General features: G+C 31.8%; 1 protein-coding gene across 3 annotated transcripts; it reads right to left on the bottom strand.

The window, feature by feature from the left end:
• Positions 1–593: 593 nt before the first annotated feature.
• Positions 594–8,538, bottom strand: LOC101503851 (uncharacterized). Of its 3 annotated transcripts, none has more exons than XM_004516860.4 (15): positions 8,229–8,534; positions 7,204–7,628; positions 6,943–7,036; positions 6,238–6,424; positions 5,887–6,142; positions 4,999–5,214; positions 4,817–4,903; positions 4,592–4,726; positions 3,835–3,948; positions 3,469–3,716; positions 3,285–3,365; positions 2,859–3,090; positions 2,009–2,107; positions 1,685–1,870; positions 594–983 (listed from the first exon to the last, which is right to left on the bottom strand). In XM_004516860.4, exons 2-15 carry the CDS (start codon positions 7,558–7,560, stop codon positions 885–887), a joined length of 2,391 nt encoding a protein of 796 aa, XP_004516917.1. In that variant the 5' UTR covers positions 7,561–7,628; positions 8,229–8,534; the 3' UTR covers positions 594–884. The 3 variants fall into 3 exon arrangements, with proteins under 3 accessions (XP_004516917.1, XP_004516918.1, XP_027187184.1); XM_004516861.4 differs by lacking the exon at positions 8,229–8,534 and adding an exon at positions 7,785–8,043; XM_027331383.2 differs by lacking the exons at positions 594–983; positions 1,685–1,870; positions 2,009–2,107 and adding an exon at positions 2,170–2,758 and having other exon boundaries at positions 8,229–8,538.
• Positions 8,539–10,419: the final 1,881 nt, after the last annotated feature.

The raw sequence follows: 10,419 nt of genomic DNA, 5'->3' as shown, positions 1-10,419 counted from the left end.
TAAGATATATTAATCAATTTTAAAATGTGTCTAAGAAATGATAATTAGAAAAAGTTATATCTTTTATTGTAATTTTGTAGTTTAAAAAATCACTTTTATAAAATTGTATACAAATAGATTAAAAATTATTATTTTTAATTATTTTTATGATAGTAAACAAATGAAAATCAAAAAATAATTTTTAAACAAATTTTTACAAATTAATTTCTAAATTTTTTAAACTAAAAATTATTTTTATTTAAGCTCAAACAAATACACCATTTATCGTTTTAACCATGTCATTATTTTTTTTTTTTTAGCATTTCTCTAGAAGTGACAAACCCCGCATATTTATGAGATTATTGTTTTCTCCTTTTAAATTTTTTTACGGACATTGTGAATATTATGATTTTTAATGGCCACGACAGTGCAAACATAATTTTCACAACAGTGTAAAACATGTGAAATTATGATTAGATGTAAGTAAAACTTGTTTACATTTTTATTGCATAGTTATCAAATTATATTAAATTTCTAATTTAACAATTCAAATAGGATGCATATTATTTAGAAGCTATTTTCTCTTTAATTAGTTTTTTATTGTATTATAAATATTAATTAATTAAATATATTAAATAAATGAATTATGTGCATTTAACCAAGCACACGCACTTGTTATTTTACAATTCTACGGTGAAACAGCTTGAGAGACAAACACATATAAAAAGAGTAACTCAAAATTCACTTATACATGCACACATTTAATGTGAGAAGGCAAAAATTCATGTGTCCACTCTGGTTAAATGATTTGCTGAACTGAAGATGGTAGCATCTTTTAGGAACTTGATCTTCACCTTTTTTACACATTTAACCTTGACTCCTTCAATTAATTCCCTTACTCCTCCTCAGTTGGTGTTTAACACACATTGGTTAGGTAATCCAAACTTCTTGTTGTGTCCAACTAGTTTCCTCCAAGGGTCATTATGTAACTTGTAATGCAAAACCTTGTTTAATACAAAAACCATGGTCAAAATGTGAAATATAGACAAATACACCGATAAGTTTCATAGCAAATTACTTTCCACTTTGTACTGCACTTGATGTTGATGACACATGTTCATCTATAAGGGAGCCTTAAAAAACATAATTTGTTAAAATGGTTCTGTTGGTTGACTTCAAAAGAGTTGCTATTTCTATATTGAAAACAATTTTGAATTTTTTTCTTTTTTCTCTTATATAAAATGCTGATTTTTTGGGCAATAAATTTGAAATGAGTAAATACTCAAGTTAGTCATTAAAACTGTAGGATTGTATCAATCTAGTCTTTCACATTATCAATATTTCAAACTCATCCCTGAAATTGCAAAATAATAATCAAGTTTATTCCTCTGTTTGGATCTGTTATCAAATGCAAATCTAACATTATTCACTTAGTTTCAATTTAGTCTCTGATATTACCAACTTAAGGTCATTCTAGTGTCCGTACAAATATCAACGAAGTGGTGAATTTAATCAAATTTTTTAAATATACAACCCAACAATTTCAAAAACTAATTTGCGTATCTACTCAATTTTGAAATTATTGTGCTTCCAACTTAGTTTTCTTTTTGCTTTGAGGTTTAAGAATCACAGCACCTAGTTGCTAATACCTCGCAAAGTGTACCGTCTATTTTAGAATAGTTTTTTGACAAAGGAAGATAAATACCTGTATTAAAGTGGCGGTGACATCATCCTCTGTCAATCTTAAGAATTCAACTGCCCAATCATCAACATGTCCAAAAGCTGTTTTTTGCCTTTCAGCTTCAAGCAAAATAGAATTACGATACAAGAATCTTTGCCAGATTTTCTGAACATTTGCTAGCTTCAAATTGATTTCTGTATCATTGAATCCCTGCATACCACCAACCATTTATACAATCTTCTTGTCTAAGATGACAACTATATGCAAATTCTGTGGATTTACGTTTTATTATCAACTATGCATTACAAAATAAAAACAAGATATAGAAAATATGGGGAAGATGAGTACCCGAAGAATCTTTATCATGTTGGGAATTTCCTCTTCGGGTATTCGAACAGCAAAGCTGTCATAGTTGAGTACATTTTCGTATGGTAGGAAAATTCCATCCTACAGTACAAGGAAACCAAAGTGCAAAAAGCATAAAATTACCAAAATTGAGAACTTCAGTCATTTAGTAATTAATTTTGAAGGATATAAAAGACTATCCACATGAAGAAGATAACTTCAGTAAGCTACTTTCATCAATAACCAATGGCCCTGAATCATTTTTAGAGTACTCATGGTAAGTGATGCCATGAAACTCTACGAAAATGAATCACAAATTATATTGATATAACATATAAGCATTATGAGTCTTTTGTGTTAGCATCTATTTGTTTAAACGCACAGGCCCAAGCAAAAGGTATATATATATATCTGTTGACAATAACATCCAAGACCTTTTCCACTAGGTGGGATCAGCTTCATAAATTCATCTACGCCACAATGTCCTATCATCTATTAAGTTTAATGATAGGCCTTTTACCTAAACAATTCTCTTAATGATCTGGCCTAGTTTACCTCTAACCACTAGACTAACCTCTAAATGATCAACCATCTTCATCGGTGTTTCTATAAGGCTTCTCCATATATTTCCAAGACACCTAAGATGAGACTCTACCATCTTTTCTACAATGTGACTACCCAATTTTCTCTGGATCAAAGTGATGCAAACTTTCTTAGTAGTGGCAAAGCTTGTTCACTGGATCGAAAAGCTAGCTGCTAGCAACACAAAATTAATGACGAGCTTAACAAAGTCAACCTTTAAATTAGTTCATGGGAGAAAAAGAATAAGGGAGAAAAGGGCATAACCTATTACCTGAATGACCACAGGAATGCATCCTTGCAAAACACTGTCTTCCATGCGTCCACTCCAACCATCACCAGGAAACACTCCACAGAAAACAGAGTTTGCTATATCTGCATGATAGTTATCAGAACGTACTGGGGTCACGATGACATCTTCTGCATGTTGTTTCCCTAGTTTTCCATCCTTGTTGGGGCTTGATCCAAACTCTTCTCCTAACTTTTGTCTTATACCCATACTATACCTGCATCATTTTGTACATTGTGTCTTCTATCACATTGAGAAGAAAAAAAATCAAAACATCCAATGATGTTTGTTCATAAAAAGTGAGGGAAGTTATGCAACTTCATAAACAACTTCAGGCAACCAGAATGTAAAGGTTACTAGCAAGAGACAATGTCAGCATTCTTTGAACAAAATATTTTCTAGTAAACTTACGAGTATTCCGGTCTTCCATGAGGGTAAGCTGGTCCCAAATTCCCATTAAAGTAGAACAGTGTCTTCCGCTTTTCACGGGGCCTGAAAACAAAACATATTGTAGTTGCATTATTCGATTTCAAAAACTATATAAATAGAACAATGGATTCAAACATGACTAGAAAAAACAATTAAGTTCTTATACCGAGCCCAAAGTTTCATAGTCAACATGTTAGCATCAGGAACTTTCCAAGCAGGAAGTACGAGATCTTTGTCAGGGTCAAAGCACGGATGAATGCCTCTTCTATCAGACGAAATTGTATCCCAATTATCAGCCCAATAGGCTGTGGTTGAATGGTTATGTTTTGTATTTGTGTTTCCCCAGTGCACTAACATCATGCTGTTCCATATTTCCTTAGGCGCATAACAAGCACCTTCATCCCATGAAAAAAACTGCCTTCAGAAATAAAAGTGGAACTATTAGAACTTGTTTCTTATAAGCAAATACGATAAACATTACTTTGTAGAAAAATCTTCAATATATATGAAAAGACAATCTCCTTGGACATACCCAGATGTGGTCCCTTCCTGATGAATGATTCCAATAAGGATATTGCTCGACAATGTGATAATACGCTTTTTTAGAATATTCCAAAGTGAGAGAGCTCCTCAACCCACTATGCTCCTAAACTTGTTCAATAAAATGCAGGAAAAAGTGAGAAATACTACTTTGGACTCAATTATAAGCGAAAATACCTATTTTTACACTAAGTATGGATGGTAGTTAAGTACATATAATTTTCTTCATTTCATATAAAAAAGGAAATACATTTACTATTCTACTCCTAATTATAATGGTCACTTCCTCCCAACATCAAGGAATTAATTAAGGGTGATTTTGTATTAATAACATTGAATATGGATACATTAGTTGACATTTGCTTATATTTGAGTCCAACAAATGTAGACATATTTTTGCTTATAATTGAGTCCGAATGGAGTATTAGTATAAAAGATGAAGTATGCAGCTAACACTACATACATAGATATATCCAAGTATATATTCCAAAACAGATCTACAATCCAAGAGTAACAAAATCTGACTATTTATGGAAGTAAGCACAAACAAGTAACAAATGACTGAAAATAGTTTCGTCCACCTACCCGAAAAGGGGAAAAATAACATCCAACTATTGTTTAATTTATTTCCATTTTGAAATTACCTAAATAGGCACGTCGACAGAAAGCAAATCCATGTACATCATACCATTGATGTTAGTATATTCTACAAATGCATTGCAGTAAATATAGCAATTAATAAGATATACCTGCAAACTCAAGTGAGGAGCATCATCACCACGAGTTATGATGCATGAATCAAGAATAGGAACAAAGAAAAAGTCTGCTTCTTCACCATTTAGAGTTCGATGAGGACTAGCTAACAAACTCTCATAAATTGCCATCTGCAGACATGTAGATCCACGATATAAATATATAGCAAAAGACATAAATTTTACCAGCCAAAATGCTCCTAAAAAAATGTCATGGAATACCTGAGCACCGTATAGCTGCTCTGTCCATATTGTTGCATTATTGCCATCATAAATTCTATTTACACACTCTAGCTTAAAATGGCGTCCCTATAATAACCAAAAAGAATAAATGTAAAACAAAAATAGATAAACATCAGAAAAAATCTTGGATGTAATCAATAGAATTGACAGATTATCCCCACCTCCAATAGTAGACTGTTGAACTCAGGGGGTAAATCATAAATATATATAAGAGGCCTTTTCTTTGCCACCACAGCATTAAGATTGATTAATTTTTCACTGACATGAATATTGTCAGGAACATCAACCCGAGCAGGACGAAGCCAACTAGGCCACTCTCTTATAGAAGATATCACTGACGGAATGCTGCAATCTGCTCCGTACCAACCATTATCACACTGAAAATAAAACCATATTCAATTTATTTATTGATATTGGATGGAAATGAAAAGTGTCGAATCAAAAAATACGCAACATTCAGCTTATCTACAGAAATCGGATGGAAACAAAATAGGATCGATATTGCACAAGATGTCAGAGTAATTTCATTCATCCTTGTGTTTTCCTTGAGAAACTTCTGTGCGATTTAAAGGGATTCCTGGTTGTGTTATGGTTTTTTAATGTTCCGTTATTTCTGTTTCTATGTTCTATTATTTGGTTGACTGGTTTTGTATTCTTACTGTTCTATATTTATTTTAAGTTATCTCAATATAAGAATCTTAAAAATTGAGGATTCGTGCAACTTCATTTACAAGTTGATGAATTGAGTTTACAGCAGTACCGCGAGTTTAAATAGATTCTAGCATTTGACAACTTGACTGCCAACATACACAAATTGAAAAATGTCTCTACAGAAGGTTAGGTATCCTCGTTGCAAGCCTATGTGATTTGTTTCAAGATTAAAAAAAACAAAAACAAAAACTTCATCAAACAAGTTTTAGTCGTAATTTGTTTACTACCAGTCAATCCTATGTCAGCAAAGGAAAAACAATAGATGGCAAGTATTTAATTTTCTAGTAAACAAGTGAAACAGCAAAGATAGGTGCCACGTTATTAAACTAAGGAATCACCTGACAAAATCCACCACGACACTGGCCATGTCCATTGCACTGATTAATGCAAATGGATTGAACAGGCACTTCACAAAATCGACCTATAAAACCATCATATGGGCAATGACATTCCTCTTTGAATTTTACCTTTCCTTCATATGCATCAACTGGGTCTACATTACACCAACCTGGTATACTACCATTAGTTGTGAACACATCTTGATCAACTTTTGTCCAGTTCACTATTTTGGGACCACCAGGTTCAGAAGGCTGACTGAAATAGATTTAAGGCACATGACTTAAATTGTAAATTGAGAAGAAAAAAAACTAGGGACCAAAACACAATACTAGTAATTCAATTTTACATACTTATATTGAAACCCACATGACTCTGCCAGTGGTCGATATGGATATTTTGTTCCTTCTCCACAGAAGCACATTGCCCTTGTTTTGTCACAGTTGGCTGGGCAAATTGATACAACCCATCGTCCAAATGGCTCATGTAGTGATCCTGGAAAGTTGCATTCTAACTCTTGTATGTCAACGCATCCATCTCCTGTCACCTCAGAAAATAGAATGATTTTTCAAACAAAATAACAAATTATGTTTTGGTGCAATTATCAAAAATATTCCAAAAATGGTACCAAAATAAATTAAGAGTATTTTCATTTCTGATTCTCTTTTTGTTCTTTCTTCCCAACTTCTTTGGTAGAATAACAAGAGAAAGGTTTGCTATGGATATGTAGAATTAAATTTAAAATTTATTCTCATTTATTCAACACTAGAAGAATCTTATATCTAAATGTATCCCGGTTATAACAAAGATCAAAATTAATGGTACAAGCCTCAGAAAAAAGTAACATGTCAGCCATTAGTTGGTGGAACAAATGTTGCAGGAAATATATCTAATAAAAATTCCAAGGCACTTCGTTATCTAATAAAAACTCTTCATTTGAGAAAATGATTTAAGGCATGCTTGGAGTTAAAAAACAACCCAGTAGGTCCTTGACATGGTGATTGTGTCCGAGCATTATGTACCTGGTCAATAAAATGAAAGTAGAGAACAGAACTAACCAACATAACCATGAAAGCATCTACATTGTCCCAACTCTCGATTACAAACTCCCAGGCCACTGCAGTCATTTTTGCAGTCATTGCCGCCTATTATCTGTAACCAATCACATTATTTATCGGTGAAGTTTATATTAGGTGATAAGAAAACAACTCCATGCCAATAAAAACCACAAAACTTCAGCAAAAACTTAACACAAAACCTCTGACTATCAAGCATAAAAAGAGGAAATACAAGCTAAGAATTAGAATATCAACTGTCACCTCAGAAATGTTGACATCCTTTGTAATAGAATCGCAACCTGAAAGCCACCGGCCAATCTCAGCCTTCCACAGTGCACCCTTATAAGCTACTGAACTGTGCAAGTCAGCTGGAAACCGATACTTCAAATCAATTGCAGGTTCTTCCAAGCCATGGTTGCTAACTAAATCTGCTGATGATACATTATTTGAGACGCATGAATCTGAAGCTAGCTTGAAATAATCGAAAGAGGGTGTCAAAGGGAACAAGAACAGATGAACAACAGAAACCATTGCCACAACCGAAGCGATTGATGCGGCAAGAGACCAAGAGCATCTCCAGTTTTTCATGGAGAACAAATCGAACTGGTCTCTTGCCATTCACCAAACCTCAAACACTACAAAACAAACTTCTCTAATTCACCAATCTCTCTTCTTGACATCATAACCTGCAAACACCAACAATCAACAATAAAATAATACTATCGTAATGCTTACAATGACCATAACCAGAATCATAGAGCCATAACATTACAAAACTCAAATATGCTTTTCTTTATAAAAAAATTAGAAAGGGAGAAAATTATTATTATTAAAAGTGGTACCGATGGCCGTCCTGATGAGACAGGGGATTTAAACTTTGTCTCTTAAAGTTACAAGGTTAAACTTTTACCACTTATCTGACACCTCATCTACAAGCTCAACTAGACTTCAAAACTAAAAAAGAAACTTTGTATCATCTACACTTTGATCAAAGGTGTGTCCCAGCAACACTTGTGGGTGTCAGACACCCATACAACACAAGCACATTGATTACATTCAATTAATTAATTTTCTCAAATTATTAGCTTTGCCAACAGCGTCCGTGTCATCATAGAGAAGAAACACTAAAACATTGACAAATAACTATTACTAGTGCTATAGCAAAAACCCCATTTAAATATTCAATAAAATAAAAAAAAAGAATCAAAATTGAATTTCAATAAAAAAATGCAATGCTAATTCACCATGTGAATTCTGACATTAGCATATTATAGTTGACTACTCACCCTTCTCAGATCTCAATCGAAATCAGAGAACCTCACTCCGCAATGTGGAAGAAGAAGAATAATAATAACTCAATTTAAAAAACTGAACTAACAAGAAGGGTCCTTTTGAAGTGTGATTGATGATTTTGGTCAATGGGGTTGTGAAGAGTTGAATTATAGATTGTTCGTTCTCCTGAGTTATATGATAGTATGTAATAAATGTAAGATTTTTGTCATCACTAAGTTACAGATTCGTGAAAGAGAGAGTTTATTGAATTTGCTTATTGTGCCAGAGGGGTTTTATTTTCATTTATTGCCTGCCGGCTGTGCTTCCTCCCAATCATTATCTTTTGTTTGTTTTTTTGTCGTGAAAATAAATTTTGACATTTTTTCTTATCGTAAGTTTTAATATCATTTTTTTTAGATGCTTGAAGTTTTAATATCATTTTTTTGAAAATTTTTCCTTATATTCACTCATTTATCCCTATATCCCTAAAAGTAAAGGAAAAATACTAAAATGCCTTTGTATATATAATTTTTTTTTTAATTTCTTGATTTAACATTTCCGAAACAGAAATAGCAAACAAAAAAAAAAATTTCGGAAAACTTCTTTCAAGTTTTCCGGTACACAACTTTCATTCCAGAAAACTTGAAAAAAGTTTTCAGAACATTCCGGAAAACTTCAACGTAACATTTCCGGAAACCACCGAAAAACTTCATCCACATGTTTTCCGGTAGTTGTTTGATTTTTTTTTAAATAACTAATTTACAGATCTTGTTATGGAAATGAGTATTAATCATTAATTATGGTGTATTAATTATGAATTATTATGGTATATTAATAGTGTATTAATTATTGAATGATGTATTAATTATTAATTATTTATGGTATATTTATATGTGTTAATTATTGACTAATGTATTACCATTTATAAAAATAATAAAATTAAAAATGGTGTGTACCGGAAATCTTTTTGAGAAAGTTTTCTGGAAACACCTTCTGTATCGTTCGGAAATAAGGTGTGTACCGGAAATCTTTTTTTGTAGTTCCAGAAAAGATGAAATTATAAAAAAAAAAAAAAAAAAAAAAGAATCTTTGAATTAATAAGGGCATAATTGTCATTTTTAAAACATTATGGGGGTATAGGTATAAAAATGGGGGTAAAGGGGAAATTTTTCCATTTTTTTTAGATGCTTGAAGTTTTAATATCATTTTTTTAATATCATTTGTCTTAAAGCATTTATTAGATTTTTTTTTTTTTGGTTTTACCTCTTTGATTTTAAGGGAGATAAGATTTAAAGGTGGCAATATAATCCGCACCCACAAATATTTATTTGAATTCGTCTGGAAACACCTTCTGTACCGGAAGTCTTTGGAATGAAGTTTTCCGGTAGTACAATTTTTTACTTCTGTACCAGAAATCTTTTTTAAAGTTTTCCGGTAACAACTTTCTGTAACGCCCCAAATTTTTTATACGAATATTACTGAAAAATATTTATTTTCTTTTAGAAACAACTAATTAATTTTTTTTTTCTCATTAAAAGAACGTAATGTAATTTACTAAAATATTATTTATTTATTCATTTGTAAAATTAATATTCCAATTATTAGATCAATATTCATTTATGGTCCAAAATAAAATAAATTTTCTTTAAGTGAAATTCAAAAGAAACAATGTTGACTGAAATTAATGACATTCAATTTTTTTCTAGCTAATGAAATATCACTGCATTTCTATTAAAAGTTAATGATGAAGAGTAAATGACTTTACACTGTGCTGCAAAACTTTAGTAATACAAAATATTATTTTTAAGTAAAATATAATTTTCCCACGTGCGTGCACCAATCAAACGTCATTCATGCAACTCTTTGAAATCATTAGTACCTAAATGTTGGTGTAAGGGGTCAGTTCATCCCACAACAAAATTAAACCAAATAATAAATTAACAACCATAAAATATGAATATAAAATCTTTTCGTAATAAAAGATTTTAAAAAAATTGATTCTTTAATAGTTCTTAAAGATGTATCAAAAGTCATAGAATGTATCTAAATAAATCAAGTAGCAATCGTATAGCAAATAATTAGAGCAAAATAAAATAATATAAAAATGTATGCAAGTCATGCATGCTCCTAAACATATATGATCCGGATATATCCAGCCACACAGGCGTCCACACAGAAGTCACCCATACCAATGGGAAAAATTAA

This window comes from Cicer arietinum, chromosome 4, assembly GCF_000331145.2.
Source record: "Cicer arietinum cultivar CDC Frontier isolate Library 1 chromosome 4, Cicar.CDCFrontier_v2.0, whole genome shotgun sequence".
NCBI classification, from domain to species: Eukaryota; Viridiplantae; Streptophyta; class Magnoliopsida; order Fabales; family Fabaceae; genus Cicer; species Cicer arietinum.
The sequence above is the reverse complement of the archived record's forward strand: the minus strand, read 5'-3'. Positions and strand labels throughout refer to the sequence as shown.

What these genes read in the sequence shown, in the direction of transcription:
- LOC101503851 (XM_004516860.4), bottom strand. Translation starts at nt 7,560, where the DNA reads ATGGCAAGAGACCAGTTCGATTTGTTCTCCATGAAAAACTGGAGATGC. An exon ending in TCAACAGTCTACTATTGGAG is followed by an intron (nt 4,904 to 4,998) that starts GTGGGGATAATC and finishes TGGTTATTATAG; the next exon opens with GGACGCCATTTTAAGCTAGA. An exon ending in AGCAGCTATACGGTGCTCAG is followed by an intron (nt 4,727 to 4,816) that starts GTATTCCATGAC and finishes ACATGTCTGCAG; the next exon opens with ATGGCAATTTATGAGAGTTT.